The sequence below is a fragment of the Falco peregrinus genome, chromosome 6, assembly GCF_023634155.1.
Source record: "Falco peregrinus isolate bFalPer1 chromosome 6, bFalPer1.pri, whole genome shotgun sequence".
Lineage (NCBI taxonomy): Eukaryota > Metazoa > Chordata > Aves > Falconiformes > Falconidae > Falco > Falco peregrinus.
In genome coordinates this window covers 75,261,494-75,280,845 of record NC_073726.1, presented here as the reverse complement: position 1 = coordinate 75,280,845, position 19,352 = coordinate 75,261,494, and the positions used below count along the sequence as shown (strand labels likewise).

Genomic DNA, 19,352 nt, shown 5'->3' with positions numbered 1-19,352 from the left:
TTATTCTCACAGAGCACCAAGCTAAGAAGTTAAAAATGTACTAAAGATGGCTACATTAATGTTTTAACACACTTCAGAATATATGCACAATGCAATACGTTGTTCCCACTGTGAATTTCTGCTTGTGTTTTTGCAGGCCTTCTGGGTTTCCACCAAGGAGACCAAAATTAACTTGATGCCAGATGGTACCAGTGTTCCATTCTTCTATTAGCAGCAGTATCCAAGGCTTCCAAAAATAGTTAAACATATTCAAATTTTCCCTAAAAATAAACAGAGTGCAATAACAAATAAAGGTTGGTAAAAAAGCCTCCCTCCTGATTTTTGCCAATTTAGTTTATAACCTACAAGAATAAGATTTAATTACCCTTACCTTAATTATCCTTAACTTGGTATGTGCAGTAACTGCAGGTATTATTATCAACCATAAAATTATTCAGCCACAAAATTTACCTAAACTGCCCAAAGCACTGTTTTCTATACATCTATCTCAGTTAAAAATGCTTTTCTTTAATTTTTTCTAAATTCACTGGACATAAGTTTTATTGGAGTGAATTCTATGTTTTGCTGATAAGGGACACAAAAGTAGTGATTAGTTTTTGGAAAATGTTTCCATAGGCTATGTCTATGGAAAACAGCTTATTTTATTTTTTGAAATGCCTGTACTGCTTTCAGTCACCTTGTGTCCAGACGGAAATGTCTTTTGCTCACATAAAACTGGAATTATTTTGGGGTTTTGTGAAACTGGGTCAAAGACATAAGAAGTGCATCTCCACAGCCACTTGTGTGCCTGTTTCAGCTGCTTCTTGAACTTTGAGCTTAAGCATCTTAATTATGCAGATTTTTCTATCATTTCTTTCCCTCTCCCCCTCTAAAATTAAGATCATGTTTCCTGATACTGTATTCAAAACTAACCCGAACCCTGTACTAATTGTGTTTCATTTTCTAGCCTTCTTCTGATCTTGTTGATGTTTTCAGCAACTGCATCAAAAGTGTGCTTTGTTCTTGTGTTTGTGTTCTGCTCTGTCATCCTTCCCATATGAAATTCAGATTTTGCCAGACTCTCTTGGCCAGGTAAAACATCTTATTTGTGAGCTCTTCTTTCTAAAAGAAGCCTCTTTTTAAAATGAAAACATGTAGTGAATTATGAGGCTCAGAATTAAACAGCTAGCTGAGGAAAGAATGCTGAAAAAACACCATGAAGATAAAAAAGGGAAAGTTGAAATACACCAGAGAAGAGCAGAAACCCAGAATATTTCTGGAAGCAATTAAAGCGTTTGCTTTATACAAGAGTAAGCCAGGGAGATGTTATTGTAGGAAAAAATATTTTGTGCCAGAGGTTTGGTTTCTGGCATCAACTTTCATGTACACAACACACATGATTAAGGAGAACTTTTCTTTCTGGAAAAGTTTTCCTCCTTAGTGGAGGAAAATTAAATCCCTGACTGGCAGAAAGTGAACCACAAATAAGCTGTGACCTTAAAATCTTCAAAGAGGTTTTAAAGGTGACATTTTTTTTTTTTTTTAATATATGGCTTCTGAAGGTTCAGACATCTGGGTTTATTCTTCTTTCTTCATCACAGGTCCACATGTGGCACAGACTTGTAAGGTAGGATCTGGGTGAGGCTGTGGCAGAGCTGGTTTGGGGCCACTCTAGGGATCGCACAGAAGTTGACCTTGAGCCAATGACTCTGCAACTTAGCAAAGCGAAGTAAGACAATGATTTATTGAAGTAGTAGTGACCGTCACAGAAGAGCTATCTCATGAGTTCCACTTGTCCACTGCTAAGGATCTATGAATGGTATCGCAGGTGTTTTTATAAATACATATAATTCTGGGCAATTAATCCATGCAACTGTAGGATCGGTCTATCTACCTTTCAAATATTCTTTCAGTATTTCTGCCTTTGTATACTTGTGGGTTTTACTACTTAAAGCTTCCTGTTCCCAAAGACAGTGGGGAAACAAATACTTGTAAAGGTAAGCAGGGAGATCAGTGAAGAAGGTTTTGGAAATGTTTGTCATTTACTCATCGTAAAAAGAACCGTGGACAGCTTTATCATGGCTTTTAGTGATTACTTAATTAATTACGTGATCAATAACTGCATAGTAATGGCTTCCCACTGGTTTTTTCCAACTGTTTCTGGCTGTTGGTGCCAGAAAGATTATTTCTGGTAAAAAAAAAAAAAAAAAAGGAGGAAAGATGGTTATCAGGAAAACCTTTTATTATGTAAACCAATTCAAGAGAAAATAAATAAATAAATAAATAAATAAATAAATAAATAAATAAATAAATAAATCTCCCCAGTTCACTACTTTTTTGCATTATAATATTACTTGTTCAGAAAAGCTGCTGACTAGCTGCATTGCTTACCTGAAGCATTCTTGTAATTCTGTAGGTTAAATAAATACATTGTTGCAAAGCATGAAAAAGTGATTTTTAAAACTTATTATTACAGAAGAGGGAGTTGGATTAGAAAAAGTCATTCTCCTGGGAAGTAACACCTCCAAAATAAGCTTGCAATGTACACACACACACACACAGGTGATAATTAACAGAGCTAGTTGACATGCTGTTCTTTAACTTTTAAAGACGTACATCAGTTGGAGGCAGGATATCAAATATCGGTAGAGAGCACAGCAGGAAACTTTTTCCGCTGGATGAAAGGGATAAAAAGAAGAAAAACAAGTCTCGGTTGCACTAACAGCTGACTAAGCTCCTGCTGTACTGGAAGCGCAGCCAATTGTAACAAATACCAGGGAACGCAGTATCTTCTGAACAAAAATGCCACTCACTTAGAAACTTCAAGTCAAGATAAAAATGTAAATCTCAGCATAACATTGGGGCAGAAGATACAGGGATCACAGTAAAACAAAATGCTGTTGCAACTTACTTGCAGAAGATTTTCTGCCCTGCTCTGGGTGAACCTCAGCTTTTAGGGACTGCGGGCAGGGAGGCCCAGCTGAAATGCAAAATTCCAGTGTGTAAGAAAGAACCAGAGGCATTACTCCTCACCTCTGGTGCTTTGGAGAGAGGTGGGTGAAGCTGGAATGAATATTCCTTCCTTTTCACATGCTAAAAGCTTTGGAGATTCAAACAAAGCAGAAATGGTGTCACATCTTCAAGTGTAAAGACTGCAGAGTTGAGTCTGCTGCACAAACCAAAATATTTTAAGGGAAGTAGAGAAAGAAAGAGAATTTAGGAAAGCTGGTAATGATTAAGAATACGTGTTTGCTTACACTGCAGGGAGGCTTCCAGTTCTCTTTCAAGATGTTTTGATAAAACTTAAACTCTGAATTCCACTTGCACTAGAAGCTCCTAGTAAGACACGATGTTCTTGTAGCAGCAACTCCTGTTACCTTTCTCCCTGTTAACCCTCCTGCTTGCTTTCTGCTTGTTGTCCAAGCTGGCAGGAGCCAGGGAGCAATTCTCCTCCCCTGCACTCCTCTGTGCTTCTGTGGTAGCTGAGCAAGAGAGACACTTTAGCAAAGTTTGGCCCTTTGCCCTTGATATGTTTGCTATTGTTTCATTATGTTATATTTATTTTTTATCGTATTATCATTTTACTTTTCCAATGGGAATACATAGCTTTGTTATCCTTAAACTTGAAACGTAATTTAATTAATGTTCTGAGCTCTCCCTTGACAAAAATACAAATTAAGCTAATTCAGTAATTTGCCATGCTTAGCAACAGTTGCAAAGAAAGAAGTCTGTAAAAGATATTTACAGCCTATGATCAAATATCAGGCTGCTCTGAGCTGTTCTCTTATGCTCACTGTACTTCTTTGTCAAGGCCCCTAAGATTCAACGCCTCAGGAGTAAATAAAATTGGTAGGATAAATAATAAAATAAAAAATACTGAAAATAATAAAATCTGTAGGATTTGCAGATGTAAGGTGTGGATGGTGACCTACAGCTTATAGGTTCAGAATGGAAATACGTGTCTGCCCCTCGGAAATTCAGATTTGCCTCTCCCCTACCCTCTTGAGAGCAGGTCGTTTTGCTCCAGGGTGGAACCAGGGAGGTGCTGCCAGGCCCTGGGGGCCCTCATGGGCTCTAAGGTCCCTACCCAACACCCCCAGGATCCTGTTTCCACCCTGCCTGCCCTGTCCCTTGGCTGGGGTGGTGAGGTGAGCTCTGCCCTGTGCCCCGGGGGAGCCCCCAAAGCCCCCCGGGCACTGCCGGGTGCTGCACCCCTGGAGGGGGGTGGAATCTGCCCCCCTCGCTGGGTGAGGGGTGACGGCAGCCAGGGAGCAGCGCTCCGTGCTGGACTTTCATCTAAGCTCATGTGACTGTACAGACGTAGGTAGACTGTTGCACTTCATTTGGCTCTTAATGAAGTAAACGGTGGGTGGTGGTTTTCTTGGTGACGGCAATGGAAGCTGAACAGGCTGCCCAAAGGTCTGTGCCTCTGGCGTCACTAATCCGAACCGGGCTGGTACACAGCAAAAGGCAACCACCACAAGTAAACAGGAATCAGCTAAAAACAAAAAAAGAGTCGAAATATGGGGGCGGGGGAGCTATAAAGGCAAAAAAGCAGCATGTCTATTACAGAACAAAAAGAAGAGCTCTGGAAAAGGAAAATGACTGCAGAGCCATGGACTGATTTGGGGTGCTGTTGCTTGTTCCTGGGGTGCAATGCACCTCCTTCGTTAAGGAGCTAGGCACTTCCACTCTGCCGGCAGGAAAGGACCAAAGCATGAGAATGCTACATAAGAAACAAGGCAGGGGGATCAAAAGAAAGAGAAAAGGGGAAAAGTCTGAGGGGGGGATACTAAACTAGGTTATGCTAGTCATTCTTAATCCAGAGAAACTGGGATTACGCACCTTTCAAAACCTCTCCCTTTTACCCAGCTGAGAAGTGGCAAATATAGAGACAAAACCCAAACAAGTTACTTCTTTGGCAGCAACAGAATGAATAAAAGCTTAGCTCGGCTATCCTTTCTTTCAGTGAGAAGTAATAGTGATTCTTTCCACCTGTCCAGCAATTCCCAGTTACAAGACTTAAAACTATCTTTGGGATTTTAAGTCCCAGTGAAATTTTTAAGTCGCTCCCCTTAGAGTTGTTAAGGGAGGACAGACACAAAGTCTGGTCACGTTAACCTTACTCCCATAGGAAATGGGCTATAAACAAGGATGGACGTAAGGCTTAGAGAAAAAGCGGCACACAGGGGCACCCAAAGAACATCCAGGTTGGAGTCTACTGGGCACACAGGCCTTGGCAGGCAAGCTCCAACACTTAATGAAAAGGATGCAGGGGTGTTGCCCCAGAGCCCTCCTGGTCATTTGTCAACTTTATGTAAAGGAATTGGATATAAATATGAGAATGGAGCACAATTTCCACGTAATTTCAGGTTTTTTCCATCCTTCTTGAAGCTACCAAGAAAGTTGCAGGGAATGGTGTTTTTGTGAGGAAGACACTTAAGACAGTTCAGTAATTTCTTTTCTCATTCACACAGAATCACAATTTCCTGCTCTTTCCTTCTCCCTCTCATCTCCCCTCTTTGCCACCCTTCTTTGCCTTTCCTTCTTTATTACTGATTCAGGCTGAATGTGAATTGGCAGTCATTTACATGTGATAACTGTACTCTCAGTCTCTCCAGATAATTCTGTACACATTTTTAAATTGTTTTAATTTAGTTCAGCTAACTCTCCCTCCACTTTTTGTGCTACAAAATTGATTAGAGATGTCACTCGAGAATACAGAATGGCATTCTGATAGTACCTTAAAAGTCAGAAGAAGTATTTTAGGCTTCTTTTACAAGCTTGCATAACATCAAATGCACATCTGATACTGCCTTTGTTCATAGAGAGTGTTTCAAATTGCTGAGGTTTATAACTTTTCTTCATAGGAAGATGTTTGATTAGTCAATAAAATGTTAGAAAAGCTTAAATTTCTAGAAGATACAAAAGCTATTCAACCCCTCCTCTTATCTTGCTGCAGGTGAATTTATTTTTGCATGCAAGGCATCCTAAATTTGCCTAAGTAGACTCTTTTTGGGTACTTGCACTGTATGTGGATTTGTTGCCTTTGAGAAAAGCACCAGGATATGGTACATCATTGGATGCGTGTACACAGTTGAAGTTTAGTCAAGAATCAGTCAACTTGTAATTACTCTTAATTTTTTAAAATACAGATATGTCTATTAAAATGAATGCAGACACTGACCTTAATTATGATTTTACGCTGCTTTATTTAACATGTATTTCTGAGTAGTGTAATTGGTACAAAGATTTTCTCTTCTTTGTACCCAGTGGCTATAATGTTTTTTAAATAGTTCTAAACATATGTACAGTTTAGCCCCACCAACATGGGGAAATTGTAGAATTCCTTGCTAAGCTGCTCATTTTGATTTAGCACCTGCTTAAGCGTAAGCATGTATTTGGTCCTACTGACTTAAGCAGGCTTTATCAGGTTTTGTCTCTTCACTGCACTGTGATTAATTAACATGCATTTTTAAGTGTTTTGCTTAGCTTGCTTAGGTTTCCTGCAGGACGTGGAACTGGATAACTACTCAGGACAGTTCAGTCTACAGTTCACGGACCCAGAGCCAGGGACAGCAGAGAGGGAAGATGCCTGTGCATTCATCTGAAGGAGCCTTGGAGGTAACCAAGCCAACTGGCACAGATGTCTAGACTTCCACTAGAAACTTTTGAGGTTTCCAGGTGAAACACTGAAAAGCTGAAGGAAACCACTAAGCTATTTCACATGTAATTACATCTGTTATCACATTACATTATGTACCATGCCATTCCCATGCTGGAAGAAATAGGGGTTAGATGTCAGGAACTAGGTTGTCACATGGAATGTGTCAAATGAGTGTCACTAATTGCTAGCCTACTAGAAAACTAAGCCATGAAGCTGCAGTGAGCACTGAGGCTTTTACTTTCTATCATATGTAGCTTTCAAAATATACTTGAAAAAGCTATAACCTATTATTCTGTCAAGCAACTTGCAAGAGAAGGGTCTTTACCATTTCATCAACTTACCAAGCAGTATCTATTTTAGAGAAATTTGTAATCTGTCAAGATTTGTATAAAATGATATATTTCAAGCTAGTCTTCACCAAGATTAAAATGAAACCTGCTTATAGAGTTCAATAAACATATGACAGAACTATCAGCTTTGTGTGTCGAGAGTTGTTGCTGGTAAATCAATATGGATGCTGGGGCACTAGGCACTTTAAAAATCAATATAATAAATAAATAAATATAAGAGTTGAATTACAGTATAACACTGTGTGTACAGAGACATGATTCATCTTGACACAAATAATACATGCTGGATAATCAACAGAGATGACATTCTTCAAAGCTCTGATGAAACCCTACGATCAAAGGACTGGGCTGGAAGTAAAAAATTATTTCTGGGCCCACTGGTCTAATGGCAGGTTTATCTTTCTGATGACTAAATTTTTGTATTTGTGAGATTAGGACAATAAAAAGAATTTTGAGACTCTCTGCTATGCAAAACATTACTAAAACTAATTATGGCTAGAAGGGCTATATTTCCCATTTATAGTCACATTTATGCACTGAGTTCTTCTGAAGCGATTACTGAATTACCGGGTTTGGAAAGCAGCCAGGAGAACTGCACCTGGGAAGTTAAAACTGGTTCTGAGCCTGATGTTGCTCTTTTCTTTGTGCTTTTTAATTACTTTTTTTAAAGAGCTTATCAAGCATCCAGTGCTGACCTAAAGGCAAGGTGAAAAATGTAGGAGTAAATAAAATGGCATAAGCTGGTTTCTGATTAGCAAAAAAAGGAAAATTGAATGGCAGAACAGTGAGGATAAGCAGGTCAGACAGGCTGTATGTAGTCAGTACCCAAACCACCTGGTAGAGCGTAGCACCCTTTTTTCTTCAGTTCCATGTTACGCACATCTACGGTCAGCCTTAGAATTACTTTAATTTGGTATGGTGTACCTACAAAAATATCAGGCATTAAGAGAAAATGCATTCTTTTTATTCCTGTTGTTTTTATTCCTATTATTTTTATGCCCTTACTTCATGTAACATCATGTCTTTCTAAGAACAAGCCTACAGCTGACCTGGACACAACCTGTGAAGAACCCACTAGGGTTCTTATTAATGAATTTCACAGTTTGTAGGGTACAGGTGTCAGGAGAGGGGAGGGAAAGAAAAGGGAAAATAGATCTTTTGAAAAGAAAAAGAATACTATTCTTGGAAACTTGAGAAAGAGTCCCAGTCTTCAGATGTTTTCTGGGGTTTGATTTGAACACAGCAAGTATTTGCCGTAAGTAAAAGGTAAAAGGAAACAGGGTGAGTAGCTAGCTATAACTTCTGTTGAATTGTTTTAAATCAGGAATTAAGAAAAGGAATTATGTGCACCATGAGGACAAGCAAAAAGGATGTGTCTTTATACCATGACCAGAAAGATATACAACTACCTGAAACAAGTTTGTAGCAAGGTGGGTGTTGGTCTCATTTCACAGATAACAAGTGATAGGATGAGAGGAAATGGTCTCATGTTGCATCAGGAGATGTTTAGACTGGATATTAGGAAAAATTTCTTCACCAAAAGGGTTATCAAACATCAGAACAGGCTGCTCTGGGAAGTGGTTGAGTCACCATCCTTGGAGGTATCTGAAAGAGGTGTAGATGTGGCGCTTAGGGACATGGTTCAGTGGTGGATTTGGCAGTGTTAACAGTTGGACGCGATCTTAAAGGTCTTTTCCAAGCTAAATGATTCTATGGTTTTATGAAGGTGCTATTGCATAAGTGGTTTTGGTTCTTTTGTCTATTTGATACGTAATTAGTAGGCAGAAGTTCAGGTCTCTTAATTCCCAAACAATCTAAGCACCATGAGTGCTTCAACTTCCCCGCTTTATGTTTAAAATACACTTACAGCCAGCTCCTGAAAATTTAGTTGGACTTGGGTAAGTTAGCAAAGCTTCTCAGAGTTAATGACTGGAAGCTTCTGGAAGGAGTATTGTGTTCAGCATTAGCAAGAATGAATCTCTGTTTAGACCAGTTCTTGTTGAAATTAACATACGGAAACTGGAGCTTTCAACCTTTGATACATGAACAAAAATGTTGCTTTGCCCTTAATCCATAAATAAGTCTGAGTTTATGATCTACCAGACTGCCTGAGCAGAAGCAGAGGGCACCATGTATCACATACTTGATCAGACAGAGTAATATACTGCTACCTTATAGGAGGGAACAATGTATAAAAGTGAGTGTGTTTAAAGATTTTTTTTTTCAAGTAAAAAAAAGTTTAACTTTCTAAATGTCCTTACTTTTGAAAAAGTGGAGTGGGCTAATGGAAGAAATGGGTAGGTCCAATCAGATGAGATGGAGAAAGAAGATTTTAAGAAAGTGGTGAGTCAGTGTATGTAAGACAGGCACAACATCACAGGAAAGAGGGTTATAAAACTTGCAACAGGCTTTTTTTAGCCAAAAGCACATTACCACCAGAAATGTACTCAAGTTATAACATTCAGATCTGAAAATCTTATGCCATTCAAAATTTGATTCAGACGCCTATGTTGTTACCATTGTAATCCTTGATAGAAAAAGCCTATTAATAAAGAATAACAAATTTACAGTAGTAACACCAACCCATAAACATTATGTTTTCATTTAAAATACAACAGAAGGAAGTTCTGTTTATTGAACTCTCACAGAGAGAAATTCCTGGCTCTAAAGATTTTAAACACTTGGTCTGAACCAAAGTTTAGACCAAAGAGAATGTTAAGATTAATGATCATGAGGAATGAGAGGAAAAAGATTTAAGAAGGAAATCACTTGAAAAATTGTTGACAGACTATTCAAAATGTTTAATCTTGTCTGAGGGGAAAGGTATGTGGGTGAGTGAATGAAGAAGACATATTGGCATAAGGTGAAGTGTTCAACAGAAATAATAGAAGTGATGATGTACTTACATAGTGAGGTCATGCATGACCATTCACAGTGGGAAGACAATAGCAGTTCTTGGTAAAAAGACAAGTAGATGGTTGTGGCTGACACTGGCAAGGTTACTAATGCACGAGGAATGCATATTGAATTAATGAGAATTAAACCTGTGGAGCTAGCCGTTTCCCTCACGGCATTGCTCATTTTGAGTGTAAATTAGTATCCCTTTCCCCTGACCCGGGTCTATTTAGAGTAACAACTCTTCAGGGAAGAGACTGGCCACTATTCTGTTCCCATACTCCTTGTGTCTCAGGCTAACTCAGAAACTTGCTTTGTAACAGAGGAACTGCTGGAGTCTTCAGTGTTTCCCATGTGGGAAGGGTCACAGAATGTGATGGGAGGAAGGTACTTGTGGGAATCTTAGGAGTAGCATCAAAATATTTCTAAAAAAGACAGGATAATTTGTTCCTCCCCCCCCCCGGTTGGTAAAATGCTGCGGTGTAGTCTGAGTTCTGTTTTTCTGGCTGAAAATAACTTCAGGGCAGCAAGATTTTTAGCATAAAACCGGGGAAAAACAAAAACAAAAAACCAACCAAACCAAAACGTAACTGTTCTGTACTGCTCCCGAAAAGGCTGATATCTACCAAGATGTTTACATCAGGGCGGGCGCGTGGCGCGGTACCTTCCCGGTGCCGGGCGGGACCGAACTCCAGCGGGCTGGGGCCGGGGAGCGGAGCAAGGTGGTCATCAGGGGCACGGGGCAGACAAAAGCGGATTGTCATGAAGGCTGGCACCGAAATTAAAGGCAAAACCCGCCGCGGCAGATAACTCAAAGCCTGATCAGAATCAGCCGTTCGCCTGGTGATGGGCTGGGCGGCGCCGCGGCAGCTGCCGGCCGCATTCCTGCACGCCCCGCTCGCCCGGGGAGCGGGCGGCGGCTGGGACCGCTCTCCCGTACACCAGCCGCCTTCGCGCCTCGCCGTCGGCAGCCACCGGGAGCTGTTGTTAGTCACCTCACGGCTGCCCCAGGGCCGCGGCGGAGGACGGGAAGAGGACGAGAAGGGGCCGGGGCGGCGGCGGGCGGACAGGTGAGGGGCGCGGGGGGGCGGCGGGCAGGGCGCAGGGCGCCGCCAGGCCCCGCCCGCTCTCCCAGGCTGCTCCGCGCCGCAGCCGGGGGGAGGTGGAGCCGCTTTATCGAGAGCCGAAGTGGAAATTTCCCCCTCAGTTGCCGGCTCCGCCGCGGAGGAGACTCCAGCCGGACTCGCCCGCCCTTGCCGCCCCGTGCCGCGTCCCGTGCGACCGCCTGCCGCCATGTCCAACTACATCCACGTCCCGCCCGGCTCCCCGGAGGTGCCCAAGCTGGACATCACTGTCAGCGAGCGGGAGGGGCCCGGCTACCGCCAGGGCGCCCTGCAGCTCCTGCGTCGCCTGCGGCCCCACTGGAGACCCGAGGAGGTGACGCTGCAGGTACGGGGGAGGCCGGGCGCGTAGCGGGGCCTACGCCGGGGACCCGGCGGGGGATGCGGCAGCCCCAGTTTGGGGAGGGAGGGAAGGGAGAGAGGAAGGAAGGGGGGAGGGCGGGCGGCCATTGTGCGGGGGAGCTGCCGCCTCGCTTCCTTCCCCTCCCCCTCCCTCCTCGCTCTCCAAATGCAGCCCCCTGCGCTGAGCCCCATTTGCCAGGCAGCCTGGCGGCGGGGCGTGTCGGCGCGGTAGCATCCCCTGCCCCCTCCCGGTCCTCCCCACCGCCCGCTTCCCCCTGCCTTTCGTGCCCTCCCGCTGAAACTTGGCTCCCCCCGTTAGCGGAGGGGAGAGCTCTGCCACCCGCTCCCGGCTGCCGTGAGCTTCGCCCTCGCCGGGCCCGCGCCGAGCGCGGCGTGTTCGTACAGCGGCGGGGCACTGGCCGCCTCCCCGGGGCAGAGGAGGGGCAGGGCGGCCGGAGGAGGGGGCGGCTGGCTGCTGCCGCCGCGCTGCCTACGCCGCCGCTGAGGTAACGGCCGCCGGGACGCTGGGTGCTCCCCGGGGCGCCATCGGCGGCAGAGCCCTTGGCGGGCTCGCCCCACGCCGACACCCGTGGTAAGTACATACAGACGCCTGCCTTGGATTCGCTGCGGGGTTTGGGTTGAGGCTGGCGGCGTCTCCGTGAGTATCGGCCTCGGTAACGGCTTTGCTTGCGTCTCGTAGCCTTGCCGGCGCGCAGGAGTGCCGCCGCGGAGCTCCGGTGTGCCGTAGGTGAGCGGGCTTTCCTCTTCGCGGCGAGTCCTCTGCTCGAGGAGTGGCTGCTTTTGTGCTTCTAGAATATACTTAACCTGGCCGCGCACAAGTCATCAGTCAATTTAGCTGGCTAAAATACCTGTTCTATTGCAGCCTATGTTCACTTGTGCGTTTTATTATATGGTCGTAAACCGCATTGTTCAGCAGTTGCTAATCTCTGGAAGCGTCTTCTTTTAGTGAAGTTCCTCTGGAGAGAGCTGCTGAAACTAATTTGTATGGAGAAACTGAGTACGTTGAGGTAATCGCACGTAAGTTGACTGAATTTTTCTGGAGTTTATTGACGGGAAAAGAAGCTTGACACATACCAATCCAGTTAGTACAAAAATAAAGCTGATCAGGTTTTTCAAACTAATTTTTTTTGAGGGCTGTAACCATAAGTTAAGCACAGGCCCACCATCTTGAAGGTGCAATGCAGATAGGTTTGCAACATGTCATGCTAAACAGGGTTGTTAGACTTAATAGAATTGTGCACTCTCAAGTTAGAAGGGACGGCTAAGGATCACAGAGTACAACTCCCTGCTCCTTGCAGGACTACCTGAAGTTATTAATTTTCTTTATTTAGCTCTCTGATGAGGGTACTTCTCAACAGAATATTCTTCTCTCATGCAGGATTAGTAATAAATGAAAACAGAACACTTTCTTACAAAGGACAGATGACTCAAGCCTTTTGGGAAAGTTCTAGTAGGTTTAAGGAAAAAAAAAATGCTGCTTCCTTCCTCTGTCAACCCCTCTCCACCCCCTCTCCTCTGAAGAAGCAATTAACAGAATAAAAACCACTGGTACCATTGGTGTGGAACAGGGACTCATTTGACTGATCATGTAATAGACTGCTGTCTGGTTAGAGGTTTCTGTCTAAAAGTTGTCCGAGTTTTGTTTCAGCGAAGTTACTTTAAGATGGTAACTTTTCAACTTTCTGCCCCCCTCCTTTTGCTCCTTTTGAACAGCAGAACATCCTATTTATGAAGCTCTTTAGTGGCCTTGTATTTTTAGCTCTTCGGTCTGTGTTTAAACTGGTGTGCGTTTGTAACAAGCGAGAACGCATGTGGTTTGAAACGAGTTGTATTACCACCATTACTGCTGCAGTCTGTTACGCATGCATGTTACATGTGCATCATGCGCAGTAAGATGCTGAAATGAAAGATTACTTTTTGTTAAGAGGATGGAGCAAACAGAAGGCCTGCCTTGGAGTCCCCTCATTAGAGGGGCATATGTTTAGGAGGGAGATGGAAATGGAGAATCATGTATTGCATGGAAAATATGCTTGACTAATCTGAAACAGCAGCATCATAGCAAAGTAGACAAAGAACACTGATAGGTAAGCGAACTACTGCTTCCTCTGTTGAACTCTGCTATTAGCTGCCTTTGCTCTTAGTACTTCTTGGGTCTAAACAATTAGCAAAGAAGTTAGTCCAGAGTTTAACTTAAAAAAGTTAATTAACTTATCTTGCAAAAATACACCGTTTTGTGTCAAATTTAGTCAGCTAATAAATAATTTTGAAAGTGCAGTTAAAAAATTTTAATGCTTAATCCTCACTTTCTTTAAGATTTAGAAGTATCTAAAATCATGATTATATTTTAACATTGTTTTGATTTTTTTGCATCATGGCATGGAACGTAAATGTAGGACAGAGGATGAAAATAATTTAAATATTCAGTGCTTAAATTATTACTTTATTGTATTATTTATCAGGAAGTCTTTAGAATCCATAATTACTGCCGATTATTTGCCAGATCACAAGCAGCTCTACTGTAATGCATCTCCTCTATCTCAAGTAATATATGAATATCACTATGGAACGGTACAAATATTCAGGTTCTCTTACACTGATAAGGAGAAACCCTACTTTCCTGTCTGAACGCTGATCTTCGTGTAGATACTTTGTGCAGGTGTAATTGGAGCATGTACTAGGAGCTGCGGAGAAGTGGGTGTTACATTTTCTAGCCCTTAAGTTCTTGAGGTTTGCTTTCTCAGTTCTACAGTAACACAAAGCAATGTACTACTGCAGTTATTAAAATTATTAAAAAAATGTTACTAAAAGAAATTATGCTTTTTTTGGCAGCAGTTGCTTTTGATTCTGTAACAGCTGATTTTAATAATAAAATTGTAGAGTAATTCAGGTTGGGTGGGATCTCTGGAGGCCTCTTTCCCAAGCTGCTGAAAAGCTCACTGCTTGCTAAATCCAGAAATCGGCTGTGGTGCATGTGAGGAAATGTTTGGGTTTTTCTTTTCTTTCATGACCAAAAATGCTCTTCAGAACTCAGTCAGGCCCTGTTTTGAGTTAGTAAGCAGCTTGAATTGTGACAGCGGACATGCAAATTTCTATATTCTGGGCAATTTGTTATTAATGAGGTATAAAAACATAATTGTTTTAATTCTTTACTGTCTTATATAGGTTGTATCACCCTTCTAAAGGTAAAAACACAATCACAGTTTGGAATCCATTGGGCACCTTAAGAATTCTGTTTTTCCTCACTTACGGCAGGATCAGTGTTCACTTACAGTATGGGAAAGTTACCACTTCAGAAAGTGCAGATTCAGGATTCTTTTATCCCATGACCTATTCTATGTCTTGGAGGTCTGATCATAACAAAGGATTCAGTAGGCTAATACATAATTTGCTCTCTGTAGTGTAACGTTCTGATCCAGGAAAAATAATCTGTATTTCTTCTTGTTCTGAAATAATCTTTACCATTGAGAATAAAGGCTGCTTGTTTTTATGGGTGAAAATGCTTAATATTAATGAACGTTATATCATTAATTGGATAGACCATCATGGTATCTTATTTGCAGAAAAAAGATGGCTGCAAAATCCCTGAGATCTAAAATAATAACAATGATATGCTATCTAACAGTGCTCTTGTCATTGCCCAAACCTGACGGTTTTGCAAAAGTGATTGAATTCTTCAATAAGACAACCCCCAGGCCCCTGCCAAATCCTGCAAGCTCCTGTCATCTCCAGAGAAGTGTAATTAACTTTAGGTTTTTATTCTCTGGAATAATTGGACCTTCCTTGTTTTCTGGCACTGGGTCTTTGTTGGCCTGATGTATATGTATGTCTGTGCACTTATCAACACTTTGCATGAGTTTACTACTGCAGCATTTACTACTACACGTTTCATCTGTAGCTATAAAATGTGAACATATAAGACAGAAGCTTGCTTATAAAGAATTGTACTTTAACCAGCACCACCCCCCTTTTTTTTTTTTTTTTCTTTAATGTACCAGGTTAGCTTTTCTCCTTGTGTCTGCTTTTTCTTCCTGACTTGTGCTCAATAGCTTTGCTTCAGGCAGTAATTTCTGGCTGCTTCTCTTAATTTTTTTTGGCTTGTCTCGCTCTTGGTGTTTTCTTTGTAACAAACTATGATTAGGTTCAAATTTCTGAACTAGTTAAAATACTTCACAGTTTATTTAAACAGACCGAATGTGGGTTTTAAAGCATTGAAATAATTGAATGGAAACAGAAAATGTTAGTCTTTGAGAAACAAAGTAACTTTTTGTTCTGTATCTCGGTGTCATTACATTTTTCAAAAGAGATTTTTATTGCTTAGCTGGGTTAAGGACATGATGCTCTTCAGCAGTTGTGAAAGTAGTTACCTAGTAAAGATGAAGGACAGATTTCACAGATTAACATCCTGAAGTACTAATACCTCTACATGGAGAAGTGATGAGTTAAAGTATAAGAAAAGTTAGTTACAGAATGGGCTGCATTGCTCATGTGTTGTAGAAAAACTGTAATTTGAGGTGTGCCTTGGGTGCAGGGCCACAGTAAGCGATAAATGTAGGCAGTATTAGCTGTCAGTTGAGGCTGGGCTGGTTTCTCTGTTCTTTTGAAGCTTGATCACTTCAATCCCTTGCAGTAAAGGTTTTTTTTTTGTTCTATCAATGGGTGGGGCAGCAGTCAGGCATGAAGTGACCTTTTGTGCAATTAATGAGCCCCTTTACAGTGCATGATGTCATTGCAGTGCATGATGTAATCCAGTTGTGCATGCTATAGGTGTGTTTGTATTGATAACTCAGGTTCTAATGACAGAGAACATTTGCTTAGGCACAGTTTGGATCTGACTGTGTAGTGGCATATTAGTTCCTGTTTGTATTCCCCCCTATTATATGGCCATTTCATGTCAAAATTTTCCAGGGGGAGGAGCAGCAAATTAATTCTTAAGAGTTAGAATAAAATCTTAGACTCTTTTTGTACTAACTGAATTTTTGTTATTTATCTGTAATGGTTTTCATTTACACGAAATCTGTAAAAAGATCTAAAACAATTCACCACTTCAAAAGTCTTAAGTAGTTACCTGACATTGACTGTTTTCAGGTAGGACAATGGTCTTCAGAAACAAGGCGAAAAATATAAAATTTCTCTGGGGTGTTCTTCTGACATAAACAAGAGGAAACTTTCTCATCTTGTCATGCATTTAGGTCCAAACCAGTCCTTGCAAGGTGTGACATATCCGTAGCATTTTATAATAAGACTTCTGAATGTAATTTTAAATGGCATTTTTATTGAGGATGTGAAACTTCAGTTAAGACCTTAACTTACTGGCTCCCTCCTAGCTAAATGGTCTTGTTTGTGATCATCTGACCACCAGAATCACATAGATAATGGCTTTCACCTGCTGAGTGTAGTGATCTAGAGGAGGTAGCTCCACAGCCTGGAGACCTTTGAATGATGTTGTAAGCCCTGCTGAATATATGAGAATTTACCTAAGTTCTGTATTTTCCAGTAGTTGTACTTAAGTTTTTTTATGAATAGCTACTGGAATGAATTTCTTGAGAGGTTGTACTTGTGGATGTACCTGTATAGACTATACTTTGGCAGAAAAAATTAAGTTAAATCTTACAATACAAACTTCCAAGTTTTGTGAGCATTAAAGAAGCATGTATTAAAACTCTTCTTGTCTGAAGATCTAAACGTGCGATTGGGGTTCAGCAGCAGAATCTGGGGAATCCCTGCTTATGCTGAAACTTCACTGTTCCGTTTCTACAGCAGTACAACATTGTTTTCTGTATTTCTCCTCCTATGGCTGTAATAACCAGTCTAGATGGAAAAAATCTGTTTGGTTTTACATCTATTCTGTGAGTGGTAAGTGCTTTCTACTTTGCCTCATCACACTTTTTCTGCCTATTCATGCTTGATACTAAATTTGATACCACTCACTCTTTTGAACATTTGGAACAGTAGGGTCAGATACAAGCTTTCCTTGAACCATCTGCTTATGAAATGGAAACATAATCATCTCATGCCCTTTTCAGGAATCTAGTAGCCTGACTGTTGCTGATAGTTTACCTTAAAAGCACTCTTGTCCTAAAGATGCTTCATGTCTTGATTGAGTTTTCTCTGCTCTTCCTGGACTCACTTGGCCTGTCCTGTGCCTGCCATGTACTGAAAGTACTTATTGTAATGTGATAAGAACATAACACAATTACATTTTTGCAGATTGCAAGAGTATCAGATTCTTGCTGGATTTTTTTATGCATTGCATTTTGTTCTTGACTTCTGTTGGTGCTCTGTAACTTTTATTCCCAGAATTTTCTACCTGCTAATGTTCTGTAGACTCTTCCATTTTCTTCCACATGGCCTTGAGAGTTTACTGATTATTGTGTCCATGTCATCAGAGTCCATTCTCTGTTTATGCCACTCAGCTGATGCTTTTGTTACACAACTCGGTTTTGCCTTGCTGCATCTCAGGTTATGTTCCAGGCAAGCTGGCCTAAGCTGATTCTTTAAATGCTACAGTAGAGGCATTCTGAATAAAAGAATAAAGCGAGTATTGTGTTCTTCTACTGGTAGAAAACATTAGATGTTTTCTCATCATGGAATATGGAAATTGTCTGCTCTGAATAATGTTGTTAGAAAAGTAAGTAAACCCTTCTGCCTTTTTAAGAAGCAGTAACTAAAATACTCCTGGGTGTAAATTACTTAAAGCAGCATGTTACAAATAGATGCTAATAAGTAGAGCTCCTAAATTATCAGTTGAGGGAGTCCAATTTCCATGTTGTAGATTCCTGTTTGTTAACGCTAATGAGACTTTTTAAGGGCATAATAGACCTGTGTAGGATGACAAAAGCTGTACAGTTTCTGTAAGCAAGTCAAACTGTGTATTTGCATAAGCACTATTTAAGGTCTGATGTTTGTAATATCGCTCTTTCTGATGACCTTAGAGCCTTGTCTTTTTAGTGCAATTCTATATGGAGGGAAAGGCAAGCTTCTACTTCTTACAAAACAATCTTCTAATGAAAACAGTAGCACAAGTTCCAGTGATTTGAAATAGTGCTGTTGTATGTTGGGAATTGCTGCCTATTTTGTTTGCCACCTTTGCCATTCAGTAAATACAACAGACTCCTTTTTCTTCAGAGGGGCTAGTGAATTTTATAACTAATTTTGATCCTTCTTAGTTCAATAGAACTTTTCTTTTGACCCTGCAATGACAGGATAAGAGCTTTTTCTAATGCTCAGTTTCAGACGTTTTAATTTTAAGTATGGTAGACAAAATACGTGTCAACTCGTTTGACTGCTCGACACAAATCACTTCTGCAATGTGCTCTTTGAACTTTTTAATGAGTTAATTCTTGTTTTATGCTAAAATGTATGAAAATTGGTACTTCTGCATTGATTTGCCATATTGGAGTGCTGTGTCCAGTTCTTGATCCCCCAGTGTGAGGAAGATACAGGCTTACTGGAACAAGTCCAGCAAAGGGCCATGAAGATGACTGAGGAATCTTTCATATGAGGAGAGGCTGGGACTGTTTGGCCTGGAAAAAAGAGGTCTGGCAGGGGTCTTACTGATACGTATAAATACCTGATGGAAGGGAACAAAGAAGAGGGAGCCAGAGTTTTCTCGGTGACAGACAAGGCAATAGGCACAGAATAAAATACTTGTGAAATTCTATCTGAACACAAGAATACGCTTACTGTGAGGATGGTAAAACACTGGGACAGGTTGTAGTATCTCCATAATACGTGGAGACTTCACTAGCCACAGTCCTGGACAACTGGCTGTAGTTAGCCCTGGGTAGAGCAGGGAGGTTGAACTAAGTGATTACAGGAGGTGCCTTCTGATCTAAATAGTTCTGTGACAATATGCTTAGAAGGGGGAAGGTTATGAATGAAGACATATTATGAAGGTGTTAATTTGTGATTTACAAGCCATACTTGAAACGCATTTAAGTACTGCGTGTTCAAATTAGGTAACACTGCTCAAGCACA

The 19,352-nt window shown here is 41.4% G+C and overlaps 1 protein-coding gene across 2 annotated transcripts in view; it reads left to right on the top strand.

Annotated features, from left to right (window-relative positions):
• The first annotated feature begins 11,040 nt into the window (after positions 1-11,040).
• The window catches only part of ETNK1 (ethanolamine kinase 1), a 33,257-nt gene continuing 24,945 nt past the window's right edge, over positions 11,041-19,352 (top strand). The window contains exon 1 of one of the 2 annotated variants that reach the window (XM_055807919.1): positions 11,041-11,340. In XM_055807919.1, the coding sequence (XP_055663894.1) occupies positions 11,185-11,340 (156 nt within the window). In that variant the 5' untranslated portion in view covers positions 11,041-11,184. Of the gene's footprint in view, positions 11,341-11,926; positions 11,947-19,352 lie in introns of those variants that run through there. The other variant, XM_055807920.1, reaches the window with a different exon arrangement.